General features: G+C 45.4%; 2 protein-coding genes across 3 annotated transcripts; both read left to right on the forward strand.

Moving 5' to 3' along the window:
* The first annotated feature begins 3,270 nt into the window (after positions 1–3,270).
* On the forward strand, positions 3,271–6,943 carry LOC119349156 (RGG repeats nuclear RNA binding protein A-like). Its single transcript, XM_037617166.1, has 6 exons — positions 3,271–3,709; positions 3,992–4,370; positions 4,464–4,605; positions 5,611–5,772; positions 5,857–5,919; positions 6,533–6,943. The coding sequence occupies exons 1-6, from the start codon at positions 3,517–3,519 to the stop codon at positions 6,722–6,724; spliced, it is 1,131 nt and encodes a 376-aa protein (XP_037473063.1). The 5' UTR covers positions 3,271–3,516; the 3' UTR covers positions 6,725–6,943.
* A 1,650-nt stretch (positions 6,944–8,593) lies between these two features.
* Positions 8,594–15,916, forward strand: LOC119349158. 2 transcript variants are annotated; one of them, XR_005169261.1, is made up of 11 exons: positions 8,594–8,771; positions 8,838–9,033; positions 9,126–9,286; positions 9,407–9,552; positions 9,956–10,018; positions 10,108–10,200; positions 10,640–10,801; positions 10,890–10,996; positions 11,777–11,925; positions 12,004–12,543; positions 15,863–15,916. XR_005169261.1 is itself a non-coding variant. In XM_037617167.1 (10 exons), exons 1-10 carry the CDS (start codon positions 8,654–8,656, stop codon positions 12,273–12,275), a joined length of 1,467 nt encoding a protein of 488 aa, XP_037473064.1. In that variant the 5' UTR covers positions 8,594–8,653; the 3' UTR covers positions 12,276–12,549. The 2 variants fall into 2 exon arrangements, 1 of the variants encoding a protein (XP_037473064.1); XM_037617167.1 differs by lacking the exon at positions 15,863–15,916 and having other exon boundaries at positions 12,004–12,549.
* The last annotated feature ends 119 nt before the right edge of the window (positions 15,917–16,035 follow it).

Here is a 16,035-nt window from a genome sequence, read left to right on the forward strand (position 1 = left end):
CAGGCAACGGCCCAGACACCGCCACCCGCAACACTCTCTACCAGCGCCGCGCCGCCGCCCGACCACAATGACCCGCATCAGCCACCATCGAGAGGGGGAAGATAGGCCCCGCCACCGCCGCCGTGACCGGGCTTTGCCCGTCAGCGTGAGCCAGCGGCGGCGAGGGGAGAAGCAAGGAGGAGGAAGGCCCTAAGGCCATCAGCTAGGGTTTCCCTCCGCGTCGCTCCGATCCGGAGGGGGAAGGGGGTTCACTTCTTCGCCCTTTTGTGAAGTTATTTTTATCATGTCTAACTAAGCTCGAGCATGTGCTCCACAAACAACATACTATAACTCTATAGGGCATTGCAAAGTTAAGTCTCGACTAATACAAATCAGAAAGAACATTAGAATCACAAAGAAATTATACATCTATTAAATTATAATCAAGTATTTCATTCATTGATAAATCATAAACTGTACATTGACTGAATTTTCCAAATGTCCTTCTGTAGAAATAATTCACTATAGACTAGGTACACAACACATGTAGAATTGTACTTACATTAAGAAATGCTTGACATAGCTTTACAAAAATTGTTTGTCAAAGCTATATGAACTCCAACTCAAGTGATAGTACCACATTCTTATTCGATACTATCCGGAACAATCGTCTAACTTGTCGTATATCCCAGGCATCAATTTTTTTTGTCTTGATTATTCAGAGCACTTTCTTCAGTAAGAGTAAGACAGTATTTCCTACGACTTACCTTAGAGCATTTGAATGTAGTAGAATGCATACAAAGATTTAGAGGATGACAATTGATAGAATATATACCATGGTCGCATAATTTTTTAAAGCTATGAGACCCCGCATACATATGTTCCATAAAAGAACAATTCTATGTAGATCATACTGGCCATGTGTTATAATATAGTCATGAGAATTTTCACACTCAAGAAATAAGTACTTACTTAGGCCCTTTCCCTTCATCCAAGTTCAATTCATGAAAATCAGTTGGTAAGTACCTCCTAGGCTTCATTACTTATTACTAACATTGTGGAAGAAGCCTCACATTTTTTTCAGACATAAAATGGCATGGAAAATAAATTATTCTGGAACAATTTTTAGCCATGATTAGAATTTTATCCCTCCAAATAGTCTGCACCACCTGCAATTCCATTAACCATTAGAGAAAATAGATGCAAAGAACCAGCCTTTTTTCCTCCATCCGGCAATGAGAAGAGAAAGTAAACACTATAAACTACAGGAAGCATCAACCACTTTGATCCTAAATTCTGACTATCCATGTTAAAGAGTAAAACTACCGGAATAAGTTGTACAGAACATGAAACAACCTCCTATCAATGAGGTATTCCAACCATTTTAACTCAACACTACTTATTCCTAAATCGTGATCATGCATCAGCCTATACATAACATAACCTAAAAACAAGCATGTTGTGTTGTTTTTAGGACATCTACCTGCTGGAGCAACTTATAGGACATATTATATAGGTGGATGGCCCAAATTGATTTTAAATGCCTAAAAATAATGTCTGTACAAAGGCATTCCAAAGTTAAGCAGGACCTAACTTGTAGAATATATAGTAAGAAGAAGAATGGATGGAAGCCAAATTTGTGTATTGTACTACTTCCGTTAGTGGTTGATACCAGAACATGGTAAAACAAAAGAAATACTACAAGATTTCGGGTGGCATGTAAAATGTGTTATTGTACTACTTTCCTCAGCATTTCGCAATGGCACACATTTCTGAACAGATTATCCATCATGTAGATTTCCAAAGGACAAACTAAAATTTCCCGCTGGTCTACAAGCATACCACCGGTTAAAAGTTAAAAACAAGAACAATGCAATTCTTATTCAAGCAACACAAACAATAAAAGGTATCACAATATGCATATCTCTATTCATGATGAAAGAAATCGAAGAGAGGTGATATTCACCTTCCGTTTGATGTATTAGATGGAGTGAAGTGCTCACATGTCGCAAATAGCGTCTGCACTTTCAGAATTTGGACGAGAAGTTTTTAACCTCGCTGGGTAGTCGCTCTTGGTATTCAGTGGCCAGTCAGAACACAATATATAGAAAACTGCACTGAGGTAGTCAAGAAAAAACCCAAAACTGTAGGTTCTATTCAAAGGTAGCTAAAAGTTTCAAATATATAGGACCAATTGACTCACCATGTAGATGTCTATATCTTCAAGCATGCAACCAAAAGTATATCAGCCTTCTGGAACTGTATTATAACATTCACGAAACACGACATATGGATCATTACGTATAAAAAAGGGTTTAGATAGCAGCGGCCATTACTGGTACTTCAGCCAATGTATCGGTGCAAGACGCCATCGTTCCCGAGCGCGAACCCTGTGTTGTCGCCGATGAACTTGCAACATCCCTCTTGCCAAACATTGTGATAATTGCAGTTTCAGATGACAAATAGACTCAGTTCCGAACATGCTGAACAAATAATCTATCTCCTACAAACTGCATACAGTTCATTTGAGTTACTGTTTCAATCTTACCTAGTAGCATCATGTAAACATCATACAATTCATTTCAGTTATTGTTACTTTTGAGCGGTAGCCCACGTCCAGAATTCAAAAGCTTCAGCTTCGCACCGACGATTCCTAAATTGCTTCAACTATCTGAAAATGGAACCCAGTTAGAGGAAGTTGATGAGCGCTTAAAGGCAGAATAAAAAAATTATTTCTCATGCCAAACTGATGAGGCTGAGAAGAGCTAGCCTCACCTCTGTGCCCTTACTGTGGAAGAGCTAGCCCCGGCTTCTATATAAACCTTATGTAATCAAATGCGGGATGTTTTAGTGCCTAGAACCGAAAATTGCTTTGGAGCTCGGCCTCCATTTGCAAAATTTAAAATTCATCAAAATTCATATTTCTATGTTTCAACCCACTCGGCTAGAACCCTGTACATCAACAGGGATTATTTTTCAATTAAAAATTAGATTAAAGCCACGATTCGCGAGTCGCGAGTGAGCGGTCAGCACGAGGAATACCGCAACGCCGACAGGCGAACCCCCGCGGGGCGATCCCAGCCGCTCGATCGGAATCCCACGGCCCAGCGCCCCCACGAGCGCCGAGGGCCCTACCCGACCCGTGAAATCCCGTAATCACCCCAAATCCCCGGGCCGCCTCCAGCTAAACAGCCCATCGGCGCGAGGGCACGGCGGTCATTTCGGCCGGCAAGACGACAGCGAGGGGATAGGGACTCGCGGCACTAGTAGTAGTCCGGGATAGTGCGGCTAGGGTTTCTTCGACTCCCCACACACATTCCTCCTCTTTCCCCCCACCTGCTCCGTCCCCATCCCCCTGCCGCCGCCGCCGCCGCCGCCGTCTGAGCCTTAGACTCGCGCGAATCCTCCCCGGGCCGAGCGATGGCGATGCAGAAGTCCGGCAGGAGAGACTGGTAGCGTGGAGGGTCAGTTCCCCGGTCACCCCACACACAAATCCCGGCGAGCGAGCGCAGAGTGACCCGACTTTTTCCGCCGTCCATGGCGACCGTGAACCCCTTCGACCTCCTCGGCGACGACGAGGGCGACGACCCCACGCAGCTCCTGGCCAAGGCGGCCGCCCTGGCGCAGAAGGCCGAGGCCAAGAAGGCCGCCGCGCCGGCCGCCGCCGGGAAGGGCGGCGCGAAGACAGTCGCCAATCTGCCCACCAAGCCGCCTCCTCCTGGTCAGGCTGGTAAGTCCAGGGTCCGGGTTTAGTAGCGAGTTGCGGAGATGCTGGATCTGGGGTTTAGGGTTTGCGGGGATTATTTATTTTTTTCGGTGGAAAGCGTGGCCTTCGGTCAACTGCTTACTGCTATGGGATAGTCTAGTTGCTAGTGTCTGAAATCGTACAAAAAATTCATTCTGATAAAGAATCGCTGTGAAGTTGGGGATTTTGATTCAGTTTTAGACATTGCTGCCGTGAAAGACTATTTTTTTGTGGGGGTTTAACTCCTGTTCTGTGTATGTGTTTCAGCTAATGAGTCTCGTGGTGGTGGTCCACCCTCCCGTGGAGGATATGGGCGCGGTGAACGTGGCTCAGGCAGAGGTGGACGAGGAGGGTATGGTCAGAATCGCGACTACGGCAGTGAAGACACAAATGGATACAGGGGAGGTTATGGTGCCAGAACTGGAGGTGAGGAAGGCGCCCAGGATAGAGAGAGGGCCCCTAGGCAACCCTACCAGGGGGGTGGCCGTCGTGGTGGGTATCGTGATGGTGAGTTTGGTGATGATTCTGAGAGGCCACCTCGAAGGAACTATGAGCGCCAAAGCGGCACAGGCCGTGGGTATGAGATAAAACGCGAGGGTGCTGGCCGTGGGAACTGGGGAACTACCTCTGATGAAATTGTTGCCCAGTAAGATATCTGCTCTACTGCTCTATGATGTAGGCTATTTATATGCAGAGTGGTGAAATGGGAGGTAACCTGTGTTGTTGTTTTGGTCACCAGGGAAACTGAGGCCCTGAAGCAGGATGAGAAGGCCCCTGCACCTGAGAAGCAGGGCGCACCGGAGGATGCACCACAGGCAGATGAGAACAAGGCCACCAAAGATGGCGCTGCAGTTGTGGAGGAAGAAAAGGAAGAGGATAATGTATGCTTCCTTCACGCTGTGGTCCTTATGAATGATAATTTTTTGATTAAGTTGTCTAGTTATAGTTATATTTCTAAGTCTAGTTCTAGTTATATTTCTAAGGCATAATAACATGCACATTTAGTTCTCTTCTCAACTTGAACAGAAGTGTGGGTTTTGGCTTGCTACTTTTACGTTATCGCTCATAGTTATCCTTTGGTATTTTACTTAGCTTGCCCCATTGTTTTTGTTTTGTTTTGCTTTATGGTTTGTCAGTCATATCGAGTCTTATGCAGCATGCATTTGCTTTAATTCATACACTATTATGTCTTGCATGTTTTATAGCTTGGAATTTTCATTCTTTTATTATGGATTTTTAAATATAGGGATAACTTGGTAATCTTATTGTCTTCTGTGAGCCAGTGAGATTTTTGCAATATTTCTCTTTGAGTATTCAATTAGTGCGTTCGCAAGTGCATGCTGATTTGGTTGGACTCGTAACATCCCCGAAGTTGCCATTTGATATGCCTTGCATTTGGTATATACTTAAGAGGACTGAAAGAAGTGAGAATAACAGTTTGCCGTAGGCTTTTGCTCTGCTCACTTCCTGATCATGTACAATATCTGTTTTGGAAGGACTTGCTAATTTCATCACCTTGCTTTCGATATTCATAGACTAACAGATAATTATTTACAGTAGTTTGTCAGTCTGGTCATGATATGCAATACCGTTGTCTGAATCTCAAATTAATGTTGATTATGGCTCTTTCTTCTGTTAGTGTTCGTGGTGGCTGAGTGATTATTAGTTTATTACACACATGTACAGTTTATCAGGCAACTCCACACAATAGCTCTTTTCAGACATGATTTATGCAGCCATTCTCATTGTATTTAAACATTTCCTTTTTGTATTATTATATCATATATCTGTTGCGGTCATGCTGTATGCATTTGCTTGTTTCTAAAGAAGGAAGAGTATACCTATATTTGTTGCAATCATTTGAATGAGATGTTTGATGATCTTAGGAGATGACTCTTGATGAATTTGAGAAAGTAATGGAGGAGAAGAGGAAAGCACTTGCTGCTTTGAAGAAGTCTGAAGAGAGGAAGGTTGAAATCGATAAGGATCTGCAGGCTATGCAACTACTTTCCACCAAGAAAGGAAATGATGAAGTTTTCATCAAACTGGTAAGTTAACCCATTATGCCTTGTACTCCATGCCTCTTAACTCAGTGGAGACACGTGACTGATTTTTTTTATGTATTTCCTTAGGGTGCTGATAAGGAGGCTTTGAAGAAGAAAGAGAATGCTGAACGTGAAGAGCGTGCTAAGAAGGTCTGACATTACATCCCTTGCATTATTTAGAAATATTTGTACCTTTTTTGTCAAGGTGCCTAAATACTAACAGTAATGTTGTGATGCTGGTGCAATCTTGCAATAACTTTCCTGATTCTCACTTTGCGTCTTTCTAGACATCATGCTACATATTGTCAATAACCACTTAGGGCATGTACAGTGGTTGATAAAGTTAGTCTTATCGTAAGCCACCATGTAATTTAGATATGACAATAAAAAATGATGCACAAAGGGTTATCTCTTAGCATAATCTCTAGTGACCAGATTTCTTGAATATGTGGTTGGAGGTATTATGCTAAGAGATCATCTCTTAATCTTGTTTCTCTCTCCTCCACCTCATCATTTATCATTCCTATGTGGTACTCCTGAGATAGAAGAGAACCATTGTACACACCCTTAGTTACTGAAGTGCTAAATTGTAGGCCTTTCTGGACATGTTAGTTGCCTGTCTTGGATTCATCTGTTATTCCCCTGTCCTGTTGTTAAAACAGCAATTACCTTTCGTGCTTAGCGCGCCCAGTTTTGTACCTGCACTTTGGTCTTCCTGCTAGATAACAATTACTAACTGGGGATTGTTTTCTGATGGGTGTAGTCTGTGAGCATCAATGAGTTCCTGAAGCCTGCTGAAGGAGAAAGGTTCTATGGAGGCCGTGGCCGTGGCGGCAGGGGCCGTGGAGACCGCGGAGGCTTCAGAGGTGGATTTGGTGGTGGGGGTTATCACGGCCCACCGCCTGCCCCGGCAATTCAGGACCAGAACCAGTTCCCAACCCTTGGTGGGAAGTGAGATTGCTGTACCGTCTCAAGTACCACCTTCACCGGTACCGTCGCCTGTCAAGTTTAATTTTTCCTATCACCATATATTTCTGCGCGGATACTTATGTTGAAGCAAATAACTCTGCTGTATGTGGACCATTCATCCCTGTGTCTGTCGACTTTGTAAATCCGACGGTTGTCGCTTGTCAGAATTTTGTAGGCTATAAATTGCTCGTTCCTTTGTCCGTCATCTTCAGGTTTCTAATGTCCTCTGTTGCGAGTGATTCATCAGATATAGATAGCGCTGCATAGGTGCGAGTGATAATATTGGGACAGCTTGTTTGTGAGTCCATTGGATCGGTCGATGCAGCATGATGTCTTTCTCCTCTCGTTGCAGCAACACATCCTTGTGTGATCGGCTTGCATACTCTGTTCATCGGGGGTGCCGTTTTGCCTACGTCCCCATTGCAGCAGCTGTGGTGCTGGCCATGCAACAACGCTCCCCATTGCAGCAGTGCCTGGTGTTTGCTGTCAAACAACGCCAGCAGCCTCGCATGAGTGGCTCGGGCTTGTGATGAGCCCCCCTCTCCCCTAGCACATTGCTGCTCACATAACCACATCCCTCGGTTGCAATGTCGATGAGTATGCGATTGTAGCACTGACGAGCACTCCCTTATGGCCGCAGCATGAGGTGCCCTAACCTCCGAGCATCGCGCCCCTATTCGGCTTGCAGCATTCACTCGGCCACCGCTCGTGCAACACCACACAGCGTGCTTGCGACACCGGCCATAGATCCATTTCTTCTGTTGATTTCTTCCATAAGCCGCTTCCCTCCCCCCATTCTAGAAGCACAAGTTCCTCGCTCCAGAAGGAGGTGACTTATGAGGGAAAGCAAAGAAAAAAAGAAGAAGAAGAAGAAGACCGGGTCCTGGTTGCCTACGTTTTATGAGAATCAGTCACCTACCGACTCAGCACTGACAACATTGTTTCAAAGCCAAATGGTCAACCGTGCCCTGGACGTTTAGCATGTCCGAATTCTTGAATTGCGATTTATTTTTGCTCCGTTGCATTATTCAATTGTGATGAATTTATGCTATATGATCGACGTGCATGGATTTTAAGGTTTTGATATGAAAAGTGTAACTGTCTAGCAAAACTTTTGAGGGGCCGTCCGGCACAGGCAACGATCGTGCCAGCGCGCGTCCGTTGACGTTTTGAGGACCGGATTTGCCAAGCCCAAATATAATTGCTCTATCTCGAGTATGGCGTTTTGACGAAGGCCGACCTTTTGAAAAATTCAAAAAACTCGAATTTTTTGTTAAAAACAAACTGATTGTCTTACAAGTAAACAAGGATGTGAGGTGTATGTGTGTAGAATTAGGATGAAATATGCTGAAATGCAACCTGTATGAAAAAGATAAATTCATGATCTGGAAGAATAAATAGTATCATGTGTTAAAAAGCCCCAGATTTTTTTGCACAACCCTCGTTTCAATGTATTTCATCCTAAAAATTTACGTACTTGTGCATTATGCCTTCATGTATTTTTTTCAGAATTTTTTTAAAATGTAAAAAAATATGAGTTTTCACAAATTTTGAATCTTACATTTGGAGGCCTCCACGGTGCTCGGCCTCCAAAAGCATTTCCGCTCTATCTCTCTTTTGATGGCTTCTCCCGTAAGCTGCTGCTCTGCTCTCTCCTTCCAGAAGCAGCGTTCCAAGGAGAGGAGGTGACTTACGAGAGAAGGCAAAAAAAGTAAAATTTTTTTTTAAAAAAAAAATCAACGGACAGACTTGCCGACTCCCACGGACAGCGTTGTTTCGAAGCCAACACACACGCGTTTAAAAAAAAAATAAATAAATAAAAAAAATTCCAACACACACGCTCCTCCCCTACTCGATTTCTCCCGCCTCGCTTCCCAAAGAAAATCCCCAAATCCACCACCTCACCGCCGACGCCATGCCGCCGCCGCCGCCGCCGCGCCGCCTCCCCCTCCTCTTCCTCCTACTCGCCGTCCTGCTCGGAAGCACCGCCAGCGCCCTCTCCATCCCCGCCGCCGCCGCCGCCGAGATAACAGGTAAGCTCTACGCCTCGCACCCCCCTCCCCAAATCCCCCTAAACCCTAACCCTAACCGCCTCGCAGTCGCCTCGCACCCGGCGGCCACCCTCCGCCTCCCGCCGGCGGAACCCCTCGCCGGGGACGGCCGGGGGCCCTTCTGCACGCGCGTCCACCTCCGCGGCCGCGCCTCCCGCTTCCGCGACCCGTCCCGCTTCTTCCACGCCCTGCGGCTCCGCGCCAACGCCTCCCGCCCCGACGCCCTCGAGCTCTGCTTCCACCGGTAAGCGAAAATCCCGAACCGAAACCCTACCTTTTCTTTTTTTGTGCTTGCTCGAACATCTCGGCCTGATTTCTTGGTGGTGGTGTCCGCAGGAATGCCACGATTGGTCCGTGCAAGTGTGCCGCGTCGCAGTGGCACAAGGTGCCCAAGAGCGGCCTCTGGGCGCAGTCCCTCTCGCCGTACGACCGCCGGATCCTCGACTTTCGGATGCCCGCGGACCCTTCGAGATCCGTTGTGGTGTCCACGGAGGAAGGTGCGTGGTTCTCTTTCTTCTCGCATTTCCGTGGTTTTGCTTGTTGTATGTGCACATTGACGGCAACTGTTTCGCGAGATGTTGATTTGGGAACTGGTGCTTTTGTGTTTGTCTCTGCAGAGTTCTTGCTCCATAGGGTGGTGTTCCTGGTGTTGGGGATGGTGCTGATGGCTCTGGCCCACACGCTTAGTCAGTCACTGGTGTTCTACTATGGCGGGGCCATGACGATCGGCATTTTCCTTGTGGTGCTGATTATACTCTTTCAGGTAAGCTCTTCCTCTCTACCCTGTTCTCTGTGGAGCGCCACTTAATCTGATAACTGGAGAGTCAGTTTTCATAATGATTGAGTGAAGTTCTCTTATTCTCTACTTCACGATACCAGTTGGGCTATGATAATTAGAGTAGCATATTCGGCACTATTGGACATAATCCTGCAAGAACATGTGCTTTCCTTCAGCTCGGTGGATATTATCTCCCTCCTATCCTTTCCCTCTTCATTTGTTTTTCCTGAATGTATTCACACGCTTTGTGCTGTTTATGATGCCTAATTTCCCAGAAGTCATGCTTGGTTTGTAAAGTCTTTTTGTCTGCTACTTGGTTAGGCAGTCACTTTCCGAGATATTATTTTATTTCTCACTACCTGCCTCTTTTTGGTATATCTTCTTTCAGGGAATGAAGCTTTTGCCTACTGGCAGAAAGAGTTCGCTTGCTATTTTTGCATACTCTTCAGTTGTGAGTATTCATTTGACCATTAAGAAAGTTTTCTTTTCTAATTTCATTTTCACACTCTTGGACATCATGATGATTTCAAAAAACAACAGGTTGGCATGACAACATATTTTCTGCACTATTTGTCGGGACTGCTGCGTGCAATTCTTGTGGAAATGGGAATCGCCGAAGACATGCATAATCCTGTATGTAAGTTCTCCATCCAGGAATAATGTCATCTATGGTTCATTGTGCTCGTTTAATTTCCACCTACATTTACATTGCCACTTATTTAAGGCATAACAGTTTAAATTGCCCCATGACTTTGACATTCTTGAGGCTTATATTTTCTCTGTTTTGTCTTGATAGATCACTATGAAGTATAAGCTGTATTACTGAATTACAGATTCTTCTTAATATGTTACGAATGCTTGTCTTTTTGAGTTCCTGTTGTCTAATAGCCAGGTTCTACTATATTGCCCTAGAAAGGGATTGTTAATGTTTTTGCATTGTTATACTAGTCTTTTAAGTTGTACTACCATATAAGCATTATTAATGTTTTAACATCATTATTCTGTTCGAGTTTCATTACTATCATTGCTCCATTGACAATTTGACATAATAACATGTAAAATACATTTGCAGCTGGGTATATTCCTTCTCGTTTGCGTCATCCTAGCTGGAGCCTGGTTTGGTTTCTGGGGTGTCCGTAAACTTGTTCTAACGGAAGAAGGATCTGTTGATGCTGGCGTGGCGTATTTCGTCGAGTGGGCTATCTTGATTGTTTCTGCTGTCTTGATCCTCCAGGTATTTTTTTGTAACGACGGCTGTTTGCTGACTATTCTACCGGTTATCACTTCACTAACTGGCAGTTTTGCATCTTTGATTCCTGTAGAGTTCTCTGGACTATCTCCTTGCATTTGCAGCTTTAGTCTTTTGCATAATCATCAAGACAGTTTCAAGGATCGAAGGGATGTCAAGATTTATGCGCCATTTATCAAGGTATGAATTATGATGTATATCCTATTATTATTATTGTATATGCCCCTTTCTATTATCTAAAGTTGAATAGGAACTTGCTAATTACAGGCTTACAGCCTTTTGTTATTCATGGTTTAAAAACTATGTAATATCGCTAAGCAGAAGCTGGTATAGTGGTATACTCCTGCTCATCAATAGTGTTAATTGTTAATATTAGTATCTCTAGGTATGTAATTCATTGTTGTTATAAGAGCACACATTTGAAGTATATTGCCCACCTATGCTCATGGTTCTAGTCTTTCGGGTGAACCAGCTGGTTTATGTAACTCAGTGTGGTGGTATCAGACAGGAGCAAGCTAGCAAGCTCCTGGTTCTAGACATGGCCAACACAGTATTAACAGAAGCAATTGGGATTTACTTACAAAAAAAAAAACTACACCATTCAGATAAAACTACTTCCACAAAAAGAAATGCTAGGAACGGAAGAAAGAAGCGGTAGAAATTGGATACGGAGTGAAATTTTAATGATCATGGGAACGATGTGGCAGGGATGTTGACCATGCCACCCAATATCACTAATGAATTGACCTGAGGGATAAAGTGGATAGTATCAATAGTTTGAGGTTGCAATTTAAATGGTTTAATAGGTCAGGTTTGAAAGTGGTCCTTTTCTGTTTGATAAACATTCTTGTCAGTTGTCACGACAAGAACTATTTGCATCTCCTGGAAAATCACAACTAACTTAAATGAATATATCTTCTCTTGAAAAGAAAAAGGGACTGAATGAATATCTTTATGCAGTGGACTTTCCAAGGGAATCACACGTGGCCTCTCCCGCTATGAAGATTTGGGAGGGTATTCCAACACGAATGGAGCTCACAAAGATGGGTTCAGCAAGCTTCATGGTGAATACCTGAAACATACGCCAAGAAGAAATTCACCTCTTTCAGGTTTGCCATCCTTCCGTCGCACGATTCTCCAAGTTCACTATTGTTGTCTCAGCATACCACTTGATTTTACTTGTCCAGGCTCACAGAAGAAAACATCGTCACAAGTTCTTGATAGGGACAGCTACTATTCGACCTACCACACTACCCCAGAGAGGAGAAAGTTTACGAAAGAGGAATACGAAGCATTCACCAAAGAAGAGACAAGAAAAGGTATGCAGCAGTTACTGTCCTCGCCGGATTTCAACAGGTGGGCGCTCGCCAATGCGGACAGGATATCAGTGACTCCAGCAGGATCTGGACGAAGCAGCAGCAGAAGCCAGGAGCGACATCGTTTCTTCGGACTGTTTTAAGTCGTGCGTGATTGCCACTCAGACAGATTTGTCGGTTATCCTGATGTGTTGAGTGCTTGCAGCAACATGTGTGTCTAGTGGTTCTACGAAGGATAGGAAAGGATAGGGTGGCAGCTGAATGTTACCACGTTTTTGGTGGCAACAGTCTTACAGTCTCTAGTGTTAGGTTAGCTATGAGTTCAAACATCTTGCTATTTTTGTGTGCTCGGTAAAATTCTGATTGAGAAGTCTTCCCGTACTGGCAAACACGATCCAGATTGTTATCTAGGTTGTACAACAACAACAACAACAAAGCCTTTAGTCCCAAACAAGTTGGGGTAGGCTAGAGGTGAAACCCATAAGATCTCGCAACCAACTCATGGCTCTGGCACATGGATAGCAAGCTTCCACGCACCCCTGTCCATAGCTAGCTCTTTGTCGATACTCCAATCCTCCAGGTCTCTTTTAACGGACTCTTCCCGTGTCAAAATCGGTCGACCCCGCCCTCTCTTGACATTCTCTGCACGCTTTAGCCGTCCGCTATGCACTGGAGCTTTTGGAGGCCTGCACTGAATATGCCCAAACCATCTCAAACAATGTTGGACAAGCTTCTCCTCAATTGGTGCTACCCCAACTCTATCTCGTATATCATCATTCCGGACTCGATCCTTCCTCGTGTGGCCACACATCCATCTCAACATACGCATCTCCGCCACACCTAAGTGTTGAACATGTCGCCTTTTAGTCGGCCAACACTCCGCGCCATACAACATTGCGGGTCGAACCGCCGTCCTGTAGAACTTGCCTTTTAGCTTTTGTGGCACTCTCTTGTCACAGAGAATGCCAGAAGCTTGGTGCCACTTCATCCATCCGGTTTTGATTCGATGGTTCACATCTTCATCAATACCCCCATCCTCCTGCAACATTGACCCCAAATACCGAAAGGTGTCCTTCCGAGGTACCACCTGGCCATCAAGGCTAACCTCCTCCTCCTCACAGCTAGTAGTACTGAAACCGCACATCATGTACTCGGTTTTAGTTCTACTAAGCCTAAACCCTTTCGATTCCAAGGTTTGTCTCCATAAATCTAACTTCCTATTTACCCCCGTCCGACTATCGTCAACTAGCACCACATCATCCGCAAAGAGCATACACCATGGGATATCTCCTTGTATACCCCTTGTGACCTCATCCATCACCAATGCAAAAAGATAAGGGCTCAAAGCTGACCCCTGATGCAGTCCTATCTTAATCGGGAAGTCATCGGTGTCGACATCACTTGTTCGAACACTTGTCACAACATTATTGTACATGTCCTTGATGAGGGTAATGTACTTTGCTGGGACTTTGTGTTTCTCCAAGGCCCACCACATGACATTCCGCGGTATCTTATCATAGGCCTTCTCCAAGTCAATGAACACCATATGCAAGTCCTTCTTATGCTCCCTATATCTCTCCATAAGTTGTCGTACCAAGAAAATGGCTTCCATGGTCGACCTCCCAGGCATGAAACCAAACTGATTTTTGGTCACGCTTGTCATTCTTCTTAAGCGGTGCTCAATGACTCTCTCCCATAGCTTCATTGTATGGCTCATCAGCTTAATTCCACGGTAATTAGTACAACTCTGAACATCCCCCTTGTTCTTGAAGATTGGTACTAATATACTCCGTCTCCATTCTTCTGGCATCTTGTTTGCCCGAAAAATGAGGTTGAAAAGTTTGGTTAGCCATACTATCGCTATGTCCCCGAGACCTTTCCACACCTCAATGGGGATACAATCAGGGCCCATCGCCTTGCCTCTTTTCATCCTTTTTAAAGCCTCCTTCACCTCAGACTCCTGGATGCGCCGCACAAAACGCATGCTGGTCTCATCAAAGGAGTCATTCAGTTCAATGGTAGAACTCTCATTCTCCCCATTGAACAGCTTGTCGAAGTACTCCCGCCATCTATGCTTAATCTCTTCGTCCTTCACCAAGAGTTGGCCTGCTCCGTCCTTGATGCATTTGACTTGGCCAATATCCCTCGTCTTCCTCTCCCGGATCTTAGCCATCTTATAGATGTCCCTTTCACCTTCCTTCGTGCCTAACCGTTGGTAGAGGTCCTCATATGCCCGACCCCTTGCTTCACCAACAGCTCGCTTTGCGGCCTTCTTCGCCATCTTGTACTTCTCTATGTTGTCTGCACTCCTATCCAGGTATAGGCGTCTGAAGCAATCTTTCTTCTCTTTAAGCGCCTTCTGGACATCATCATTCCACCACCAGGTATCCTTATCTTCGCTTCTCCTTCCCCTGGACACTCCAAACTCCTCCGAGGCCACCTTACGAATGCAAGTCGCCATCTTCATCCACACATTGTCCGCATCCCCTCCTCCTCCCAAGGGCCCTCCTTAAATACCCTCTCCTTGAACACCTGAGCTACCTCCCCCTTGAGCTTTCACCACTTCGTTCTAGCGACCTTGGCACGCTTATCCCGCTGGACACGAATCCGAAAGCGGAAGTCATCAACCACCAGCTTATGCTAGGGTACAACACTCTCCCCAGGTATCACCTTACAGTCTAGGCACGCAGGCCTATCTTCTCTTCTCGAGAGGATGAAATCAATCTGGCTAGAGTGTTGGCCACTACTAAAAGTCACCAGATGTGATTCTCTCTTTCTAAAGAGGGTGTTAGCTACAATCATGTTGTAGGCTAGAGCAAAGCTTAAGACATCTTCTCCTTCTTGATTCCTGATGCCATAGCCAAAGCCCCCATGCGCCCCTTCAAAACCTGTGTTAGATGTACCCACGTGGCCATTGAGGTCTCCTCCTATGAAGAGATTCTCACCAATCGGTACACTCCTAACCATGTCTTCCAAGCCTTCCCAGAACTCCCTCTTGGTGTTCTCATTGTGGCCTACTTGCGGGGCATATGCGCTGATAACATTGAGAACCAAGTCCTCAGCTACCAGCTTGACCAGGATAATCCGGTCCCCACGTCTCCTGACGTCTACCACTCCATACTTGAGGCTCTTGTTGATCAAGATGCCTACGCCATTTCTGTTTGCAGCCGTCCCCGTGTACCACAGCTTCAAGCCGGTATCCTCCACCTCTTTCGCCTTCTGTCCTCTCCATTTGGTTTCTTGGACGCAAAGGATATCAACACCTCTCCTCACTGCTGCATCAACTAGCTCCCGAAGCTTCCCTATCAGAGACCCTACATTCCAGCTACCTAAGCGAATCCTCCTAGGCTCGGCTAGCTTCCTTACCCTTCGCACTCGTCGAGTCAAATGCGAAGACCCTTTCTCATTTTCCACTACATCTGGGCGCTGATGTAGCGCGCCACTAAGGATGCGACGACCCGATCCTCGCTCACTTGCCACCGTATCCGGATCAAGATACGGCGCACCACTTGGGGGGTGACGGCCCGGCCCTTACCCATTTTCCACCACACCCGGGTTCCGATGTGGCGCGTCGCTGAGAGGGTTACGCCCCAACGAAAATCTTTTGGGTTTCATCTCCATAAGAGTGGCTGAGTTTTTACGTTGGCTCGCCAAGCTTATCACAACCCTCCTCCTTTACCCGGGCTTGGGACCGGCTATGTTGAGACAACATAGGCGGAGTTTTATCTAGGTTGTAAATGTAGTGAATTATTGTGGGTCGAGTTGAATGAGGACAATTATTATCGTTCCAGTGCTGCACCTAAGTTAACCTGGCAGTTCCTGACTTTGTATTGCTTAATTGTATGTATGATGAATGAAACATGCCGGTATGCTCCCTCAGGAATAGTCAAATTTAAGAACATA

This window comes from Triticum dicoccoides, chromosome 1B (assembly GCF_002162155.2).
Source record: "Triticum dicoccoides isolate Atlit2015 ecotype Zavitan chromosome 1B, WEW_v2.0, whole genome shotgun sequence".
Taxonomy (NCBI): domain Eukaryota; kingdom Viridiplantae; phylum Streptophyta; class Magnoliopsida; order Poales; family Poaceae; genus Triticum; species Triticum dicoccoides.

What these genes read in the sequence shown, in the direction of transcription:
- LOC119349158 (XM_037617167.1), top strand. Translation starts at nt 8,654, where the DNA reads ATGCCGCCGCCGCCGCCGCCGCGCCGCCTCCCCCTCCTCTTCCTCCTA. An exon ending in CTGCTGTCTTGATCCTCCAG is followed by an intron (nt 10,802 to 10,889) that starts GTATTTTTTTGT and finishes TGATTCCTGTAG; the next exon opens with AGTTCTCTGGACTATCTCCT. An exon ending in AAGAAATTCACCTCTTTCAG is followed by an intron (nt 11,926 to 12,003) that starts GTTTGCCATCCT and finishes TTACTTGTCCAG; the next exon opens with GCTCACAGAAGAAAACATCG.
- LOC119349156 (XM_037617166.1), top strand. Translation starts at nt 3,517, where the DNA reads ATGGCGACCGTGAACCCCTTCGACCTCCTCGGCGACGACGAGGGCGAC. An exon ending in GCCTCCTCCTGGTCAGGCTG is followed by an intron (nt 3,710 to 3,991) that starts GTAAGTCCAGGG and finishes TATGTGTTTCAG; the next exon opens with CTAATGAGTCTCGTGGTGGT. An exon ending in TCTGATGAAATTGTTGCCCA is followed by an intron (nt 4,371 to 4,463) that starts GTAAGATATCTG and finishes TTTGGTCACCAG; the next exon opens with GGAAACTGAGGCCCTGAAGC.